The sequence below is a fragment of the Eucalyptus grandis genome, chromosome 2 (assembly GCF_016545825.1).
Source record: "Eucalyptus grandis isolate ANBG69807.140 chromosome 2, ASM1654582v1, whole genome shotgun sequence".
Lineage (NCBI taxonomy): Eukaryota > Viridiplantae > Streptophyta > Magnoliopsida > Myrtales > Myrtaceae > Eucalyptus > Eucalyptus grandis.
The window spans coordinates 4542136-4564541 of NC_052613.1; the positions used below are offsets into that span (position 1 = coordinate 4542136).

Below are 22406 nucleotides of genomic sequence, written 5' to 3' on the forward strand. Positions count from 1 at the left end.
TTTTTTGTTTCTGCATTTACGTCTACCGTATATATATATATGGAGAAGAGTGTACGGAATAAATGCGATGTTTTTGCACAGAGATTAATTTTTAATGAAGTGTTAGCATTATTCATAAAGATGAAATTAGGTGCAGGAAAGTTGATGTTAATAAATGAGTGTTGCAACCTCCCTTTCGGGCACCATCTTATGCGCGGGAGCACGTGGAGGCTCATGGCTCACTAAGTGTTAGGTTTAGCCCGGGTTCTCTCAAACCACCAATTCATGACTTATGGTTCAAATATTTAACTTACAAGTCAATATGATTTAGGAGTTACTACTAATTAATCGAAGTGGGTCGATTAGAAATCTAAGTGAAATATTGAGAGAAATACTTCACTCTTGCGTAATTAGAAAAATTAGGATCGGGGACTTGATTATATTAGTTAAATACTAATACCCTTTCATTACCTAATCTTGTTTAAACATCAAGTAAAGCATTGGTGCAACATTTTATACAAATTACGAGTTTTATGATTCAATTCCTAAAAGAAATCCATGCATCCTATGAGCATAATTGGAATAAGCTAATATATGCTTCCAAGAATTTAAACATGATTTTTTTTTTTAATTTTATTTTATGGATTTTCACACATTTTAAGGATTTTCACCCACCCAACGATGGACGAGATGTTTTGCACCTCGGCCCTCAATCAATAGGGAAGAGGTTCGAAACTTCTTGCCCCATTATGCGACTCACCTGCGGCCCGTGGGAGGTGGGTCCCTGTGGAGTTGCCTCGAATTTATGCCACCGACTCACCAGGCGCACGGTGGTTCTCGGTCACAAAAAAAAACACTCAAAGACTATATTTTGCTCTTATTTTATTTTATTTTTGGAATAAAAATATTTTTGGGATTTTTCTGATTTTTTCGATTTTTTTTTTAATTCGGGAATTTTTTTATAAATATTATATTATGAGAAAGTTGGTTAAGTGCAGGTAGCTCAGTCGGATGACCCAAGTCTAGACCGGCTTGGGTGAGATGACCCGGGTTAGTGGAACCTTAGCTGGGCTAGGCTTGATGTGTAGGCTTAATTTGGTCTTCCCTTCCAAAAAAAAATAGGCCCAACAGAGAAATTAAAAAAAAAAAAAAAAGCAGCTAGTAGCCCACAATTTAAACTAAACCCAATCCAGCCCATTACAACAAAACCTTAGCCCGATTAGTGATCTGTGTTCGACTCGGTTCTGCAACCACTGACTTGACTCGGGCTATTGCTCATGGGGGGGTGGGTGGTGTGGGTTGTAGAATCTGTTAAGTCATAAAATAACAAGGGTAGCCCACGACACCCAAAATTGGTGCTGGGCCGATTCCCAATTATTAATTTTTATGTAAGCAATTGTTTCAACATGCAACTACAGGTACTCGGACCATATTGAATATGAATTGGAAAAGGATGAATAAACATACGTTACATTCTTATATTTTTTGTTTTAGCATTTACGTCTACCGTATATATATATATATATATATGGAGAAGAGTGTACGGAATAAATGTGATGTTTTTGCACAGAGATTAATTTTTAATGAAGTCGTTAGCATTATTCATAAAGATGAAATTAGGTGCAGGAAAGTTGATGTTAATAAATGAGTGTTGCAACCTCCCTTTCGGGCACCATCTTATGCGTGGGAGCACGTGGAGGCTCATGGCTCACTAAGTGTTAGGTTTAGCCCGGGTTCTCTCAAATCCACCAATTCATGACTTATGGTTCGAATATTTAACTTACAAGTCAATATGATTTAGGAGTTACTACTAATTAATCAGAAGTGGGTCGATTAGAAATCTAAGTGAAATATTGAGAGAAATACTTCACTCTTGCGTAATTAGAAAAATTAGGATCGGGGACTTGATTATATTAGTTAAATACTAATACCCTTTCATTACCTAATCTTGTTTAAACATCAAGTAAAGCATTGGTGCAACATTTTATACAAATTACGAGTTTTATGATTCAATTCCTAAAAAGAAATCCATGCATCCTATGAGCATAATTGGAATAAGCTAATATATGCTTCCAAGAATTTAAACATGATTTTTTTTTTTTAATTTTATTTTATGGATTTTCACACATTTTAAGGATTTTCACCCACCCAACGATGGACGAGATGTTTTGCACCTCGGCCCTCAATCAATAGGGAAGAGGTTCGAAACTTCTTGCCCCCATTATGCGACTCACCTGCGGCCCGTGGGAGGTGGGTCCCTGTGAGTTGCCTCGAATTTATGCCACCGACTACCGACGCACGGTGGTTCTCGGGTCACAAAAAAAAACACTCAAAGACTATATTTTGCTCTTATTTTATTTTATTTTTGGAATAAAAATATTTTGGGATTTTTCTGATTTTTTCGATTTTTTTAATTCGGGAATTTTTTTATAAATATTATATTATGAGAAAGTTGGTCCGGTCCGGACTGGCTCAGTCGGATGACCCAAGTCTAGACCGGCTTGGGTGAGATGACCCGGGTTAGTGGAACCTTAGCTGGGCTAGGCTTGATGTGTAGGCTTAATTTGGTCTTCCCTTCCAAAAAAAAAAAATAGGCCCAACAGAGAAATTAAAAAAAAAAGCAGCTAGTAGCCCACAATTTAAACTAAACCCAATCCAGCCCATTACAACAAAACCTTAGCCCGATTAGTGATCTCGTGTTCGACTCGGTTCCGCAACCACTGACTTGACTCGGGCTATTGCTCATGGGGGTGGGTGGTGTGGGTTGTAGAATCTGTTAAGTCATAAAATAACAAGGGTAGCCCACGACACCCAAAATTGGTCTTTGGGCCGATTCCCAATTATTAATTTTTATGTAAGCAATTGTTTCAACATGCAACTACAGGTACGGACCATATTGAATATGAATTGGAAAAGGATGAATAAACATACGTTACATTCTTATATTTTTGTTTTAGCATTTACGTCTACCGTATATATATATATATATATATATGGAGAAGAGTGTACGGAATAAATGTGATGTTTTGCACAGAGATTAATTTTTAATGAAGTCGTTAGCATTATTCATAAAGATGAAATTAGGTGCAGGAAAGTTGATGTTAATAAATGAGTGTTGCAACCTCCCTTTCGGGCACCATCTTATGCGTGGGAGCACGTGGAGGCTCATGGCTCACTAAGTGTTAGGTTTAGCCCGGGTTCTCTCAAATCCACCAATTCATGACTTATGGTTCGAATATTTAACTTACAAGTCAATATGATTTAGGAGTTACTACTAATTAATCAGAAGTGGGTCGATTAGAAATCTAAGTGAAATATTGAGAGAAATACTTCACTCTTGCGTAATTAGAAAAATTAGGATCGGGGACTTGATTATATTAGTTAAATACTAATACCCTTTCATTACCTAATCTTGTTTAAACATCAAGTAAAGCATTGGTGCAACATTTTATACAAATTACGAGTTTTATGATTCAATTCCTAAAAAGAAATCCATGCATCCTATGAGCATAATTGGAATAAGCTAATATATGCTTCCAAGAATTTAAACATGATTTTTTTTTAATTTTATTTTATGGATTTTCACACATTTTAAGGATTTTCACCCACCCAACGATGGACGAGATGTTTTGCACCTCGGCCCTCAATCAATAGGGAAGAGGTTCGAAACTTCTTGCCCCCATTATGCGACTCACCTGCGGCCCGTGGGAGGTGGGTCCCTGTGAGTTGCCTCGAATTTATGCCACCGACTACCGACTGCACGGTGGTTCTCGGGTCACACAAAAAAAAACACTCAAAGACTATATTTTGCTCTTATTTTATTTTATTTTTTGGAATAAAAATATTTTTGGGATTTTTCTGATTTTTTCGATTTTTTTTTTTTAATTCGGGAATTTTTTTATAAATATTATATTATGAGAAAGTTGGTCCGGTCTGGATCGGCTCAGGTCGGATGACCCAAGTCTAGACCGGCTTGGGTGAGATGACCCGGGTTAGTGGAACCTTAGCTGGGCTAGGCTTGATGTGTAGGCTTAATTTGGTCTTCCCTTCCAAAAAAAAATAGGCCCAACAGAGAAATTAAAAAAAAAAAAAAAGCAGCTAGTAGCCCACAATTTAAACTAAACCCAATCCAGCCCATTACAACAAAACCTTAGCCCGATTAGTGATCTCGTGTTCGACTCGGTTCGCAACCACTGACTTGACTCGGGCTATTGCTCATGGGGGGTGGGTGGTGTGGGTTGTAGAATCTGTTAAGTCATAAAATAACAAGGGTAGCCCACGACACCCAAAATTGGTGCTGGGCCGATTCCCAATTATTAATTTTTATGTAAGCAATTGTTTCAACATGCAACTACAGGTACTCGGACCATATTGAATATGAATTGGAAAAGGATGAATAAACATACGTTACATTCTTATATTTTTGTTTTAGCATTTACGTCTACCGTATATATATATATATATATATGGAGAAGAGTGTACGGAATAAATGTGATGTTTTTGCACAGAGATTAATTTTTAATGAAGTCGTTAGCATTATTCATAAAGATGAAATTAGGTGCAGGAAAGTTGATGTTAATAAATGAGTGTTGCAACCTCCCTTTCGGGCACCATCTTATGCGTGGGAGCACGTGGAGGCTCATGGCTCACTAAGTGTTAGGTTTAGCCCGGGTTCTCTCAAATCCACCAATTCATGACTTATGGTTCGAATATTTAACTTACAAGTCAATATGATTTAGGAGTTACTACTAATTAATCAGAAGTGGGTCGATTAGAAATCTAAGTGAAATATTGAGAGAAATACTTCACTCTTGCGTAATTAGAAAAATTAGGATCGGGGACTTGATTATATTAGTTAAATACTAATACCCTTTCATTACCTAATCTTGTTTAAACATCAAGTAAAGCATTGGTGCAACATTTTATACAAATTACGAGTTTTATGATTCAATTCCTAAAAAGAAATCCATGCATCCTATGAGCATAATTGGAATAAGCTAATATATGCTTCCAAGAATTTAAACATGATTTTTTTTTTTAATTTTATTTTATGGATTTTCACACATTTTAAGGATTTTCACCCACCCAACGATGGACGAGATGTTTTGCACCTCGGCCCTCAATCAATAGGGAAGAGGTTCGAAACTTCTTGCCCCCATTATGCGACTCACCCGCGGCCCGTGGGAGGTGGGTCCTCGTGAGTTGCCTCGAATTTATGCCACCGACTACCGACTGCACGGTGGTTCTCGGGTCACACAAAAAAAAACACTCAAAGACTATATTTTGCTCTTATTTTATTTTATTTTTTGGAATAAAAATATTTTTGGGATTTTTCTGATTTTTTCGATTTTTTTTTAATTCGGGAATTTTTTTATAAATATTATATTATGAGAAAGTTGGTCCGGGTCTGGACTGGCTCAGGTCGGATGACCCAAGTCTAGACCGGCTTGGGTGAGATGACCCGGGTTAGTGGAACCTTAGCTGGGCTAGGCTTGATGTGTAGGCTTAATTTGGTCTTCCCTTCCAAAAAAAAATAGGCCCAACAGAGAAATTAAAAAAAAAAAAAGCAGCTAGTAGCCCACAATTTAAACTAAACCCAATCCAGCCCATTACAACAAAACCTTAGCCCGATTAGTGATCTGTGTTCGACTCGGTTCTGCAACCACTGACTTGACTCGGGCTATTGCTCATCGTGATTCAACGAATGGGACGAACGCCGTTGCCCATCCGTGCCTAGCCACGTTACTCCTTAGGCGCTTCCTCAGCCAGCCCTTCGCTAGGCTAGCCACTGCCGTTAGCCAAGATGCAGCTTGGCCTCTCCAATTTCTCTGTCTTTGCCCTCTATTTTTCACGACTTGGTTGGCTGAGATGGCGGCACCGCTTGCTTTGACGAGTCTACTACCCATTCAAGCGTCATCTTGGCTTAGCCCAAGCCACGAGCTTGATCCTTGGTTGGGCTGTGACTCCTTAGTCGGCGTTCTCGCTTCCAGCGTCCCTAATTGCACAAGTTACGATGGCAACTACAAGACACCCAGAACCAAGAATTAAAAGAGGTAGAGCAATTGTGAAGGGAAAGAAGGAAAAGGTGGCTAGTGGTGCCCCTCAACCTGACATGGCGGCGACCTAAACATAACGGTTACCGAAGTTGTTGTCCGTTCTCTCTCTTGGATTTGTTCACTCTCAAGCCTTGCTAGATGTCTCTCAAAAAAAGCCCTCCGAGCTCACTCCTCCCTCTCTATGTCTCTTCGTGTGTGTTTTGGCCTCCGCTTGACGCCCTATTTATAGGCCAAGGAGGTCTGTCGACAAAGGTGGTCTGGCTGCCAGTCCTCGGCGCCACAACCGGCCTCTTTCGGCTGGGTGGACATTCCATTAGTTATTATTTTCGCTTGCTCTGCTCCTTTTCCGTAGCACGCTGTCCTTGTTGTGTGGGAAGGGGAGAAGAAGGAGAGAAGGGAGAGTCGCCCACATGCGCTGCGGGGAAGGAAGGAGGAAGGACAAGGAGGAAAGGGGGAAAGGGCCGGGCTAGGGGAGAGGATAGGTGGAATGGTCCTGGGCTCGTGCATGGGAACAAAGAAAAAAAACAAGGGGGGCTGGGGCGAAAGCCCAGCTCCATGAGAAATTAATTGATTTTAACTTTTTTATTTATTTGAAATAAAATATAAAATAAAATCTTAGTTGATGCAAATAGTATTGATACCTATGTGATGTGAAAATCATTTTTGTTAGAGTTAAATTGATTCCTAATTTTCTATACAATTTAATTCTAAATATTTAACCAAAATTTGGGTGTTAATAGCTGTTCATTTTTTAAGGTAAGTTTGCAAATGTTGCATTTAAAGATGAACTAATACCTAAATTTTGTCTATGCATATGCAGTATATAATATTTTATTTGGGACCAAATGTCCTATGCAAAAAAAAAAGGGCAATATAGTATAATACATACTAAAACGGATAAGAAGATACTTGTAATTACTTACCGAGAAGGAGTGATATGGGGCATGAACCCAGAATTAGGCAAGTATTAGGGTATCATCTTACCTGATGACTTGGGAAAGCTACTTTTTCAGGATTCAAACTTTTCTTTGGTTACTTGTTAGAATAACAAATTGTTTGTCTAAGACTTGAATCTTCCTTTGATTGCCTTGATGAGAGATTACTTTTTTAGGACCTGAACATTTCTTCAACCGCTTTGACGAGAAATTGCTTTTCTAGTACCTAAACCATTCCTTGGTTGTCTATTGGAGCAACAAGTTATTTATCTAGGACTCGAACCTTTCTTCAGTCGCCTTGACAAGAAATTACTTTTCCAAGACCTGAACCATTCTTCGGTCACCTGTTGGAGTAATAAGTTGTTTGTTTAGGACTTGAATCTTTCTTCATTTGCCTTGACAGAAAATTGTTTTTTTTAGGACCCGAACCATTCTTTAATTGCATGTTGAAGCAATAAATTATTTACCTAACTTCGAACTATAGAAGCACGCCACGTCAGTGAAAAATGATTCCGGACTCAAATATCCGTGAAGGTTTACCACCTCCTAGTAAAAAAAGTTGGAATATCGAGACGTAATTTAAATATTCATGAAGGTCTCCCACGTCTTAGTAATTGGAATATCGAGAACACCCCTCAGATTTTCATGAAGGTCTTCCATTTTCTAGTAATGGAATATCGAGGACGTACCTCAGATATTTATGAAGGTCTCCCACCTTCTGATAGTAAATGTCTCCTATCTCCTGGTGATTGAAATATCGAGGACATCCTTGGATATTCATTAAGGTCTCCCATCTCTTAGTAGTGAGGTCTCTCACCTCTCAGTGATTGGTGAATGTTTCCCACCTCTTGGTGAATGGAATATTGAGGACACATCTCGTATATTCGTAAAGGTCTTCCACGTCCTAATAATGAAGGTCTCCTATCTCCTAGTATAAGGAATTTTGGACATAGCACGAGACTTATCTGGGTAACCACAAGCATACAAAGCAGTGGAATACTTGGATAGCTACAAGTATCCAAAGATGCAATTAGGGGATAACTTTGACAGGCCGAGTATCATGGTGATAAAAGAGCATAACTGGGTAGCTGTAGGCACACAAAGCAGTGGAATACTTGGATAGCAAAAAATATGCAAGATGCAATTTGGGGATAACTCAGGTAGGTTGAGTGTCAGTGGAAAAGAGTACTAGTATAGTGGTAGGTACTTGAAGACAATGGGATACTTGGACAATCATCAGTATTCATATCCCGAGGATAACTCGAACATGTCGAGTGTCGATAAGAGATAGTACCTAGATAATGGCAAGTACTCGAAAACAATAGGATACTTGGGCAACTGCAAGTATCCATATCTTGAGGATAACTCAAGCAGATCGAATGTCTATAAGAGAGAGTACCTGAATAGTTGCAGATACTCAAAGATAATTGAATACTTGGATAATCACAAGTATCCACACTCTGATGACAACTCAAACGGATCGAGTGTCAATAAGACAGATCACTTAGATAGTGGCAAATACTTAAAGGTAATGAAACACTTGGTCAAACATAAGGTTTTTTTTTGGAAATAAAGGCGGAGATATGCTTACCTGGTGATATCTCTAATTCTGAAAGTATGTCTCTTATTAAACAACATACAATACACATACATGATTTTACATGTTATAAATTCATGAGTTCAAATGGGGTACATGTATGACAATTTTGTCAATTTTGTATCACCAAAATTCTACTGAGGAGAATTTAGAAAAATAATCTTCATTTAGAATATGGACATCTTAAACATGTCAAATAAGGGACTTTTAGTTTGAAAGGGGTTTCCATTCACTTTCATTGAAAATGCTATTTTATTCTAACTATTAATGCGAGATTAACAAGAAGCACACTCTCTCACTATCATCATGTTGGCAAGAGTTTGAATATTCTCGCGAGTGGTACGACTTTATCAATTTAAGAGGTCTTTGTTGGGACCATAACAAAGGGGACCATCAAAGTCAAGGCTTATGAAAGAAATGCCGTACGATCATCTTCGAGTTTATAAGTCAAGAACCTTATAGAAATGAGATAGAAATAATTTCACTCATACTTATCCGAGCGATGTTTATAAACATATGAATTTCTACATTAATTCAAATGCCCTAGTCTAAAGAGACTTTTACAAAGAGACGCAAAGTAGGCTTGGCTCATGGGTTGAGAAACAAAGGGATTCAAAAATGTGTAAAATGGTGAGAGTAAGTGATTATCTTGACATTGTCACTGGTCTTTCTTCTCACCGTTGGAGATTATCTTCGTAGAAGCTTTATCAATCATATCACGACAACAGCTTCACTTGGGAATATAAATGCTAAAATTCACTTTTTTGTTTGAGGCCGCTAGCCTTACTTTTATCAAGCATACTACTTTTTCATGTCCCTAGTTTTTAATCCAATTTTCATATTTATGGGCAATGTGCCTGGTAGCTCTGGCTTTACTTTTACCAGGCATATTGCCTTTTCATGCCCCTAGTTTTTTACTTTTATTTGTTGTTTTAGGACTAGCCTAGACAATTTAAACAAAACATTGCTCTTAGACTTCTGGGTCTTCATCTTCAGTTAGCACTCCGGATCATATTGCTTGAATAGTAATGACTCTTGCTTTGCCTCAGTGTGGGGGTGAAATTACAGATTTAATTGGGCTCTACAACGAATATAAGTGAGTAAGATAGAGATAGAATCATTCATCGTCATTCTAGGACACTTAAATTATTGTGATTGTTCATATACAATAAAGATACCCAAAGATTGATACAAGTGTGAGTAAGAAAATGTCTATCCATTTTCTCACCTTACGATGCCGCCCTATCTCCGATCTACCCTAGTGTGGGTTGGTTCAGTGATGATATGAAAGAAACTTCACAAGTGTATAAGGCTCAAATGAGATAAGTAATGGATAACCTATAGTGTTTAGGGTAAATAAATGAAATGCCTATCATCACTTTGGTTATCGTACCATTTGTGAGAGAATCATTTACCCTGTAGACATGGAATTTCCTATGTTCACTCTACACGTATATAAATAGGGGATTGCATATGGGATATGGCTTGCCTTTCGTCATTATGATGCACCTCATTTTGCATGCTCAATCAATCCAACATTGTTCATTTAGCTATCTTATTTTGATAATTCTTAGTAGAATCAATGACTTAGACAAACAAAATCATTATGTATAATTCATTTTGAAACGGCGTGGAGCGTTTTAAGTATGAGGGAGTTTGTAATCCTAGCAAAAACAATTTATCACACTCAAAAACTTTATCAATAGCATTGTAAGTATTTAACGAAATTGTCCCTACAAATGTATTAAATTAAGATGGAAAGTCTGTTCATAATAATAAGCTAGATGTAAAACGCTTGAATTGACATGTGGCAGCAAAGGCTTTGTTAGGAAAAATCACAAAAGAAAGATTCATATACTTATCATACAGATGCCAATTCAATTATAAACTTTTTACATATTTGTCAATTGAGTCTTTCTAGGCAATTTTGCACAGAAAAGTCTGTTGTGGATACCCAGTTAGCACAGGCCATATTACGTGGCACGGTCTGTGTTGATGGGGATGCCAGAAAACAAAATGACATTTATAATAGGGCGAGTGATGGAGGGGGAAAAAGAATCAAATCTACTTTGCTTTTTAACATAAGAAAGGGCTTGAACTATACACAGTAGCATAATCTGTATTAGCATGAGAAGAGAAGGACACAATTTCAAGCGGTTAGCTTAAAGGAATATGTAGAACCTAGATACCGAGATCGAAACCTGAACATCCCAGACAGGGTAGTCGTGGTCCTTGTAAAACACGAGATTGGCATTAGATAATTAGAAGCCCTTAAGAATAAAGAAGAAAGAAAGAGCTGAATAACAGTGGAGTCAGCTGATGAGGTGAATGAAATCTCCCAAAGAACTTTAAAGTAGTAGGAGTGACCCTGACCACAAGAGAACCAGAAAAATAAATATGTTTACCCCAACTTACGACTACCAGACTGGTGCCCGAGGTCTGCCGTGTCCCAAAACTATGGAAGCAAAATCATGTGCTAGCAACATTAGGATGGGAAGTAACATCTTGCAATCTTTAGAGTTAAGGAATCGGCAACAACCTTAAATGATGAGTGTGTTCTGTTGGCAGATTCCTTATTCCATATCACCTTGCAGTCATTAGAATGAAGTAGCATCTTGCAATCTTTCAAAAGAAGAAAGTCATCAAATTTCTCATTCCATGTCACTTTGGCAGTTTCGCAATCTTGATTCCACTGCTGGCTTCTTTTGTTTTTACTTTTCTGTTGAATATTTCATGCCGACTCAAGTAGTATGTTCTCCTATTGCAAGATGCTCAAGGACCTTGCATATTCCTGACTTGGACTGCTTAGTTGATACGCCGCCTCAGCACACCACACTTAATAGTCCATCTATTGGTAATCTTGGATTTTTCCTCCTCTGCAACTCGTCGTTGACCTATTACTGCTTAAAATGCCATCTACATTGACAAATGTCCTAAGAAAGATGTATACATTACTGCAATCTTACTGAAAGTAAGTTCGTTTAAGACTTCGTATGATGTATTTTTTGACAATTTTCAATTATAATGTTTCCACTCAAAAGTACTTATATTTGTTAGTAAGCAGTTTGTGCCTTTCTTTTGCATCATATTTAGTTTGCACTTTACAAAATCCGTGGCCACTTCGAGTTCTCATCGGAGGTTGATGATACTGTAAGTGTAGATCAGACAGGCCTAGGTGACACAAACAGACAAGGTTCTTCGTTCGATTGCAGTCCTTCACAAGCAGACAGGTCATTCCTTATTCGAGGAAGAAATTCGAACTCGAAAAACTAAGTTGCCAACGTAACAATATGAGGACGCATTTCAGGAGTTCAACCATCATGTGACGATCTCGTTGTTGATAACTCGACATTCTAAAAAAGTGGGATGTAACCATAACCAAGTACGGGAAACGGTTTCTCAAGTACTAGGAGCCACTGGTTAGTATTCCAAGATCGTTTTGCAACACTGAAAGCTCCAAAATTTTGACATTGAACATTTGGGAAACGATTCGACGTTTGCTATTTAGAGAATTTTTCCATCCCCCCATTTTTTCTCTTGTACTCCTATCCATGCTCTCCCAAGTCCCAAAGGCGCAAAGTACTCCAGCATTTGGGTTGATTCTATCCTGCTTCCGGTCGTAACCCGTGCCATTTCCTTTTTTACTTGTCTTGTTTGGATGGATTTACTCTCTAGAGATCAATCATGCCATGTTTACATATTATCTAAAGCAACGATTTCGTCCAGTCTTGAATCTCGAGTTCACCTTAGTAAACATAAATACAAGTGACAACAAGCAATAGCAATGCACCTGAAATCTTGTTGTGGAAGTAAGCCATCAAACAATAAAATAAACAATAAAAGGATACAAATCGGATACCGGATATATGTGATTCGATCGTAATAACTTATGTTCATAGGGAGAGTAGCATAATGGAAGTTACAACTTGTTGACACCCAAAGTTGCTCATATCATCACATGCTGATCACGAGGATAGAAGAAAGTAACTAATCACGTGTTGGTAAGGAGAACGAGGGAAAAGTCAAGATGCACAAGGAAGTTTGACCGTATGTCGATAAGCCTATGAATGGAGATATGGTTCATTGGTAAGGGAAGGAATTGCCACGTGTCCAAATATCAGAATAATGCCATAGATACAAAATTCGAGCAGTATTGATAACAAAATTTGGGTGGAAATAATTGAATGTGCAAAAGACCATGTAAAGGAATGGTTATTGTTCGGCAAAAAATCACTTCAAGTGCCATAAGTTGGCACAAATGGACACTTAGTGCCAAAATTTACGAAAGTGACACTTAAGTGTCAAAATCGGAGATAAATTGATCACTTAGGCGCGCATGACAACCATTCTATTCTAGAAATAATTTTTGGAACAGAAATAGATTTTTATATTTCTATTTTTAGAAGAGTTTCTAAGCAAAAATAATTATTTGATAACGACACAAAATTTCTTCCTTCCGGACGGCGGCGGTGACGAACGACGACCTTTAATATAAAAAATAAAAATAAAAATGATTTAGTAACAAAAAAAATAATGAATAAAATAAAATAAAATAAATCATAAAAAATAAAATTAAAATATCATTTTATTTTAAAATTAAAATATAAAAATAAATTTATTTTATTTATTCTATTTTATTTTATTATATGAATAAATTTATTTTAAAATGAATAAAAATAAAAATAATTTTATTTGGCAAAACACTCAAGGCAAATAAAAATAATTTATTTTTATTTATCATAAATAAATTATTTTTAATAAATTTAATAAATGTATTCTATTTAATAAATTTATTTTATTTTATTTTATTTTAAGAATAAATTTATTTTAAAATGAATAAAAATAAAAAAAAAAAAAAAATTTTATTTGGCAAAACACTCAAGGCAAATAAAAATTTATTATTTTTATCATAAATAAATTATTTTTAATAAATTTATTTTATTTATTCTATTTTATTTTATTTTACGAATAAATTTATTTTAAAATGAATACAAATAAAAAATAAAAATAATTTTTATTTATCATAAATAAATTATTTTAATAAATTTATTTTAATAAACTAAAAATAAAAATAAATAAAAATAATTTATTTATTTTAATAATTTTTTAAATGAATATATTTATTTTTATTTTTAATAAAATGAGGAGGCGGAGGAGGAGGAGGAGGAGGAGGAGGAGAGACGTAGAGGAGATGAGGGAGGACTCACCAAAATTAGGGTTTAGTGAGAGAAATTATTTCTGATTTCTCTTCCAGAAATTAGAAGTATAAAATTTTAACTTCTAATTTCTCTTCCAAACCTATTTCTGGAATATAAATCTATTCCAGAAATAGAAAAACTGATTAGGTTTATCAAACGGATTTCTCTTTCAGAAACAGGTTTGGAACATAAAAACTATTTACGGAAACATAAATTTTGGATTGTCATGCACTCCTTTAAGTGCCACTTCGGTCAAAATCCAACCAAAACACTAACGTATTAAATTTCCGGTGAAGTGAGTGCAAAACTACATCGTTTTGCATGTTGACGTGGCTAGACAATATAAAAATGGCGTCGACGTAGTAAAAAAATTAAAAAAAATTTGAAAAAAAGGAGGAGGCGGCTAAGGGCTAAGCCCTCAGCTGCCATTGCCTCCCCACCCCGCCAGTCGGCCAGGGTCACCGGCCCCTAGCCAAGGCCCCGTGACCTCGGCCGACTCTCCTCCCTCCGTTGCCAGCCCTTCTCGACGACGACAGCTAAAGAGAAAAGTAGGAAGACAAAGGAATGTGCAAAAGGGTCAAAGGTGGTTTACTAAGGAAGGAGTAATTGCTTGATGATTACCAAATTATTCTATAAATACCACGAGTCATCCAATGAAGAGCCCCCAAACAATATATCAAATGCCTTTACTTTAACTTTACTTTATCGTACTTTAGTTTCATAGTAGTTTCCAGATTCCTATCGTTGATTAGATTCTAGCAAGTATCTATATCTCGGTGCAGTGTCGTTGATTAAATTCCGACGTTATATTATAAGCTCAGTGTTATTGATTAAATTCTGGCGTTGTATTATAAGCTCAACGTTACTGATTAAATTCCGATGTTGTGTTCCTATCTAGGGGCATTGCTATTGATTAAATTTCAGCTTTGCACTGAACTATTCCAAAGCTATGTTATTGATTAAACTTTGACGTAGTTTAGAACGAGAGGTGGAATTTAGCAAGTCATCAACTATTAATGTTCTGATGTGAAGATTAGAAATAACATTTGCATTTTGATATCCTCTGTCTGGATTCAGCATGGAATCTGAGTCTCCTCTATTAAAAATCAAAACATATCATTCAGTAAAAGATATTTCGTTGCTGGAACAAAATCAGCGAAGCACAACTACACTCAAGTCACTCAAATGCTTTAAGTGTTTCTTAGCTCTGAATTGCACCAAAGAAATCAAACAATGTTTAGCTCCACAATTCCTCATGAAATAATCTCTCGATCTCATGATCTCACGAAGAAATTAACAAATTGACCACAAGATTTAATCGATTTTCAACGCTAAAAGTTATCAGTGTAATTGCACGAATAAAACCAACCGCCAAGCACTCAGAAAACGGCGTTTCAACATTTCTTCGTTGAAAACATCCCCAGACCCGCGAGCACATGCATGTATTAATGTGGGCCTTCTTGGACCACGTCAACATGAAAATGGAAACTTCATACGGAATCATAAAAGATTCGGCCAACAAAAAAAACCCAGGAGTTGACTTTCCTTTTCTATTTTATTCTTCACCGACAGCACTTGTAAAGAAGATCCAAAGTCCTAGCCTTGACCGCTTCAACACTAACCCGATGGATTTCCTTCCATAGAACGAGTCAATACTCAATAATGTTGTTCCAGAGCTTATCGTTCTTGTCATCATCTGTTTTACTTCTTGGTTGTTTTCCTTTTGCAAACCTAACTTTGGATCATATTATTGACGGATATACTTGCCACATAAGAAACATTCGTTCCTTAGGAATGTGATGTCTTATTCGTATTTCTCTTTAAGAGTTAGCTAATTTGCCACTTGATAGAATTAGGGATAACAGAAGTCCTAAAACTTATAAGGAAAGTGCCATTAAGTCTTAAAACTTACAAAAAGTACAATCAAATCTTAAAACTTATCAAATTAGTTCAATTGAATCCTAAATTTTACACCGTCAGATTTACTAACAAAAATTGTTAACGTGGCGCTGACGTCATATTTTAAATGAATTTCTATTTTCCATATGGCTTTTTTAAATTATTTTTTATTCAAAATCTTTAAAATTAGATTTAAAAACTAAAAAGGAAAAACTAAAATTTATTTAAAAAACAAAACTGTTGAAAAAAAAAGAAAAGAAAATGGCATCGGGCTCCACTGCAGTCGCTGCCCATTGTCGGAGGGGCCGGCGACGGTCGCTAGCCTTGGGCGAGGTGGCCAGCCCTCGCCGGCCCCAGGTGAGGGCCGGCCACCTTGGCAAGGACGCCTGCCAAGATTTGGGCACGCCAGCCCCTTGTGGGGGGCCGGCGACCATTGCCGGCCCACAGGCGAGGCCTCACCGGCCCTCACTCGGGATTGGCGAGGCTCGCTAGATCAGGGCGAGTTCGCCCAAATCTAGGCGAGAATTGCCGACCCTAGGCGAGGGCCGGCAAGGCCTAAGCACATCATACTTAATAGACAATCCATTGGTAAGTACCGGAAACTGGTCTCTAAGTACTAGGAGCCATTGGTTAGTATTCCGATGTTGTTTATGCAACTCTGAAAGCTCCACAATTTTGACATTGAACATTTGAGAAATAATTTGACGTTTGCTATTTAGAGAATTTTTCTTTCCCCCATTTTCTCTCTTACACTCCTATCTATGCTCTCCCAAGTCCCAGATACGCAGAGTTATCCTCCATTTGGGTTGATCCCATCCTGCTTCCTGTCGTAAAATTTTCACCTGTGTCATTTCCTTTTTTTACTTGTTTCGTTTGGATGGATTTACTTTCTTGACATCAGTCATGTCATGTCTGCATACTATTTGAAGCAGCAATCTCGTCCAGTCTAGAATCTCAAGTTCATCTTAGTAAACATATATACAAGTAACAACAAGCAGTAGCGATGCACCTGAAAACTAACCACTAGTTAGCTCCTGTGCAGGCAGCCGCATTCATCTTGTAATTCCCCTAACAAGAGACGCCTCAGGGAGTTCATTCAATACCCAGTAAGCATAAAATTCTCTCGACAGCAGTGAATAGAACCATAAAAAATGTCATAAACGATTAGGCTGCTCCGATTTCTTCATAAAGAAGGATTGGAACTTTCTTCAGCTGTAGATTGCACAGGGACTTGGGTGGGTAAAACTATAAAAGTATAATTCTGATTTAAGGATATAATGGTGCACCTGTCACCTTCCATAGAACGAGTCAATACTCAATAATATTGTCCCAGAGTTTATCTTTCTTATCATCATCTGTTTTACTTTTTGGTCGTTTTCCTTCTGTAAACCAAACTATGGATCATATTATTGATGGTTATACTTGCCACGCGAGGAACATTTTTCTTCAGGAATGTGATGTCTTATTAGTATTTCTCTTTACGTGTTATCAAATTTGCAACTTGATTAAATTATAAGCTGACTGCAGCAATATCAGATTAGACTACTCCTAGGAGACTTGGAAAATGCAGCAATATCAGAGTAGACTACTCCTAGGAGACTTGGAAAATTCAGCAATATCAGATTAGACTACTCCTAGGAGACTTGGAAAAAGTTCCTACGTTTTTTCTCCTTATCCTAGTCTGCCCCATCATTCAAGTTTCTTTGCCTGGCAAATAATTTTTGTGCATTGGGTCAGTCTTCCACCATAGGCTATGTTAATTTTCCTTCTCAGAATTTGATGTACGTCTTCATTCACTGTTCACCATATAAGCTGCTGAAGAAAGGATAAGTACTAATAATAAACAACAACACAACAGGGGGAAAAAAAGCCAGACATGAGATTATGTTACCTTTTAGATCATAGCAACATTAAGGAGAACATATTTATGCACACAGCCATGTTAAATTGTCTGTAGAGACAGTAAATAAAAGTGCATCGATATTTTACTGGGCAAAGAAAAGGTGCATTTGGTGTTAGGAACAGAAACGTAAAAGAGAAAAAGTCAAGTCAGAGGATTGACAAATTTTTACAGGAAAACCTCTTCAAAATCAGATGGCGAAAAAACGACGGTGCCGCACTAAACAATTGTTTCACTATTAGTATCAGGTTACAAATACAAGAGAGATCGCCTCTGTACACAACAGGAGTCTAGCACATACAAAGCTGCGGCGAAAATTAATTATCTATTTATTTATTTATAACTATTTATAGAAATTCACCTTGGGGGTGGTGGTTGACCCAAACCTCCTCCCCCCCCCAAAAAAAAAACAAAATGAGGGGGTGCTGCGGAGTTGGAGCCACGAGTTTTCACAGTACTTTCCTCTATTAGACTCCATAATACCTTGAATTGGTGCATTGGTGCTTTCAATCAAATTTCGAAGGTCAATCAACTGCATGATTACATCGTATTGCTTTTGTCCTGATAAGAGGCGCCGCCCTTCTCGAATCAAGACTAAGTTGATCAAAGCTTGTCTCAGGTAAATATGCAGCATTCCTTGTGCACCAGTGTGATGCATTTCAGATTATTCTATCGGTGATCTCTGCCACTTGATCGGGATTAGATTGATCTGAAACAAATGCAAGCCCTCGATCTTGCAGACTGAACATTTTGCCTTAGTCTTTAGTGCTCTTACCTAATAATACTTACCTATAATTCTTCCATGTGCAGCACCCATTTTCAAAATGGAAAGTCCAACCTACAATTCGTAAGTGTATGTTCTAGGACCTTTTCCTGCAAGGGGAACTTATTCATTACTCCATAGAGTTTGTGAACGTGCAACAAAGTAATAAAATAATGTCCACCAGAGTACCAGTGGCCAATAACTTTAGGTTGATATGCACTGACACGCTTAAACGTTTGAATTTGAGGAATGGAGGACCTATAAATACCCATTCCTTATCCAAGAAAACCCAACCGGTAACTTTAGAACTTTACATGATCTCTTCAGCCTCAAATCTTTAGCTTGATCCTTAAAAAGCATTTTGTCTCTCTCTCGCTCCTCACCTCTTCCCTTCTCTTGATTAGACGGCCTCACTTAGTGTAATGGAAGAAACGAGCATATCCCTTCGACCTCCCACTAATGGAAACCTAGTTACAATTCTCAGCATTGATGGTGGAGGGATAAGAGGGATTGTTCCCGCTACTATTCTAAGTTTCCTAGAGTCTGAACTTCAAGTATTGAACTAATGCTAATGCTGCGTGCATAGTTGGTATCTGTTTTGCATGTCGTTCTAATTTAACAATATGCCTGAATCCATTTTGTAGAAGCTGGATGGTAAAGATGCAAGACTTGCGGATTATTTCGATGTGATAGCAGGAACAAGCACAGGGGGTCTTCTGACTGCCATGCTGACCAGCCCTAATGAAAAGAATCGTCCCATGTTCGCTGCCAAAGACATCGAGGACTTCTACCTTGAAAATGGCCCTAAAATCTTCCCTCAGGACAGGTCTGAATTTAGTTTCTCTTCTTGTCCTCATCATCATGTCAGAAGCTTCCTCTATATGATTACTACATCTTGGGGGACTCAAGATTCTAACTTCTCCTTTCAATTCTTAATCCACTGCGCTGCAGTTGTCCATTAGCTCCTTTCACAAAGATGATGAAGACGCTCACAAGACCAAGGTATGATGGCAAATACCTTCATAGCCTTGTGAGGGAAAAACTAAGGGATACAAGGTTGCACCAGACATTAACCCATGTCGTGATCCCAACTTTTGACATCAAGCGTCTCCAGCCAACCATCTTTTCTACCTACCAGGTGTGCATCCTGGCACTACGTTATAGCGCACACCCTCACCAATTATATTTACTCGATCGCCTTTTTGTATGTTGGACCTTTTTTTATCATCATCTGACAAATGATGCTCTCGTATCATTTGTTTTGGACAGGTGAAGAACAAACCATCCATAGATGCCTTGCTCTCTGATATATGCATCGCGACTTCGGCTGCACCAACTTATCTCCCTCCCCATTATTTCAAAACCATTGATCACTCAGGAGCAGTGAGAGAGTTCAATCTTATAGATGGTGGGGTGGCTGCAAATAATCCGGTGAGTACAAAAAAGAAAAAAATATTACTCCACTGTGACGATAAATAAATTGTGCAGGCAGCAACTTGAATGTTAATATATGTGATGACTAGGAAAACTTACTGTTATTGCTGTGAATGGTATGCAGACTTTAGTTGCAGTAAGTGAAGTGACGGAAGACATAAGCAGGAGGAGCCCAGACTTCTTTCCTATAAAGCCGATGGACTACGGGCGTTTTCTGGTGATATCTTTGGGAACCGGTTCGCCAAAATCTGAAGAGGGGTACACTGCACATGAAGCAGCAAACTGGGGAATCATTGGTTGGTTAATGAGCGGAGGGTCCACGCCTCTGGTTAACGTTTTCACCCAAGCAAGTGCAGATATGGTTGATCTCCATCTTTCTGTTGTTTTCCAAGCTCTTCATTCCAGAAATAGCTATCTCCGCATCCAGGTATATGAATACTAGTATAAATAGGGCATATATATGTAGGAACATGTACATGTGCATATGTTTACCCCCTAACTGTTATTTTGCCTATATAAGATGTTGATCTCTATTTTCAATTATTTTTGTAGGACGATAGGTTGAGTGGACTTGTAGCTTCGGTGGATATAGCCACAAAGAAGAACATGAATGATCTCATCAAAGTAGGGGAAAGACTACTGAAGAAGCCGGTGTCTAGCGTTAATCTGGACACCGGAACCTTGGAGCCGCTGAATCGAGAGACTAATGAAGAAGCTCTCAAAAGGTTCGCCAAGCTACTTTCCGAAGAGAAGAAGCTTCGCCTTGCTCAGTCTCCTCACGAACGTGCTCACTTTGCGAACCCTCCCGCTTCATCAGCCGCATGATCTTGATGTCTCGAGCTTTCTAAGTTCTAATAGCACCAAACTACTACAATGACATATACCAGTCAAAGTTGGAAAGTAGTGGATCGGACTCCTTAATTCTTTACTATTCTTGTGTATATCAATAAAAATCCCAACGGAATGGTGTGGGGGATAATTTTTTTTTAGTATAATAAGGAGAGGGAAAATGCCCTTGAGATTCTTTTTAGCCGTAAATAGATGTTCTCATGATGTTTTGCATAGTTGAATAAAAAGTCGTCTCTTCATGACGGCCGGTCAAGTCGACAATACTGTAATGGAACGAAACTTCGAAGTTATGTTGTTTCTCTCTGGTCTCCCCTTGATTTTGGTATTATTGACTAGTTTAAACCTAATCCGCATGTAGACATTCTCATTCTGCTAAACGAACCATTGATACTAGGTCCACTTTTTTCTTTCTTTTGCAAACAATACTTATTTCTTTCATTCACTTATGTGCAGAAAAATGATTGATCCGCACGACATGAAATGGGCTCATATATTTATAATCAAGTATATAAACCATGGAGAAACAAAAAATCTTAAAATATCAAAGATCATGCAACATTTTCTTGTATCCAACGTACCATTTACCCTTGAGAAAAGAAAAATTGCAGACGTAAGCTCCTCATTCACTTAATTAGTAAGTAAGTATCAAACTCTCTCGGGAACATCAAAATAAATACATAATCTTATTTATCTAACACTCAGTTAAGTTAGAACAACACAATGTTGCAATACTTATATTTACGTATTTTACAAGAAAAAACACATCTCTAATTGAAAAACATGTAGAAGGAAATGTATAAAGTTATTTAAAGATATGTTATTTAAAATTTCAATTAATAAATATATTTTTGTTAGTGTAGAGTAGAAATCATGAAAGATAAAATTTTTAAAGATTTATATAGTTTTACAAAATTATACTCTAAACCATAATAAAATTATTTTCAAGCCCGTGGAATGCACAGGATATCAATTAGAACTAAATAATATTAGAAATATAAGTGCGTGTGTGTCTCAACAAATGGGCTTTATTTAGTTCCCAACAAAAACACGTCACCCGACTTCATAAACTAATTTTACAAGCTGATTTTTGTATACATAATATTATCCATGAAATGTATGTTTGTGCATCTAATCCTTTACCAATCAGTTCAATTTGCAATACGACGTCCACCCTTTCTTCAATTTCTTTTATTTTGGAAGGGGATTGCTGTGGGGAAAAAAAACTTTGGATAGAGTATATTTATGAATGTCATGATGGATGACGTCAATTATAACGCATGAATTGTGTGGGCACTTGTATTTTCTGTTAGACCTAGTGTGATCAATTATTTCTTGACAAGTGATTCACATAGCCTAGTGAACTATTTAAGATATACATCATAAATTTTCATTTCCAGCAGTTGCAAAGTTCATAGTCAAAATCAACCATAAAAATGAGGGAAAATCCTACTAAGTATCCCAATCATTTTTTCCATTGGACACTAATATTCCAAATATTTTTCGCCTCACCAATAGCACCAAACTTCTATCAGTAACTCAAACATATATTTCGTCATGGTTTTGTTCATAATATGCCGCATAAAATTTGATGTAGTAACACGTGTGAACAACACTAGGTAAACAATCTGACTTAATTATACACATCTCTCAAGTCTCTCCAAAATAACAACGCAGAGCTCTCTATATATTATAGGATTTATTTAAGGTCTTTGTTCCATGGAAAGGGGAAATCTGTCTCCTTGCCAAATCCGTGCATGAGGACTAAGATTTTATCGAAATAAAGGCTCCGATTCAAT

The 22406-nt window shown here is 37.3% G+C and overlaps 1 protein-coding gene across 1 annotated transcript; it reads left to right on the top strand.

Annotated features, from left to right (window-relative positions):
* The first annotated feature begins 18749 nt into the window (after positions 1 to 18749).
* LOC104443284 (patatin-like protein 2) lies at positions 18750 to 20586 on the top strand. Its single transcript, XM_010056614.3, has 6 exons — positions 18750 to 18881; positions 18972 to 19153; positions 19279 to 19465; positions 19597 to 19758; positions 19886 to 20188; positions 20314 to 20586. The coding sequence occupies exons 1-6, from the start codon at positions 18750 to 18752 to the stop codon at positions 20584 to 20586; spliced, it is 1239 nt and encodes a 412-aa protein (XP_010054916.2).
* Positions 20587 to 22406: the final 1820 nt, after the last annotated feature.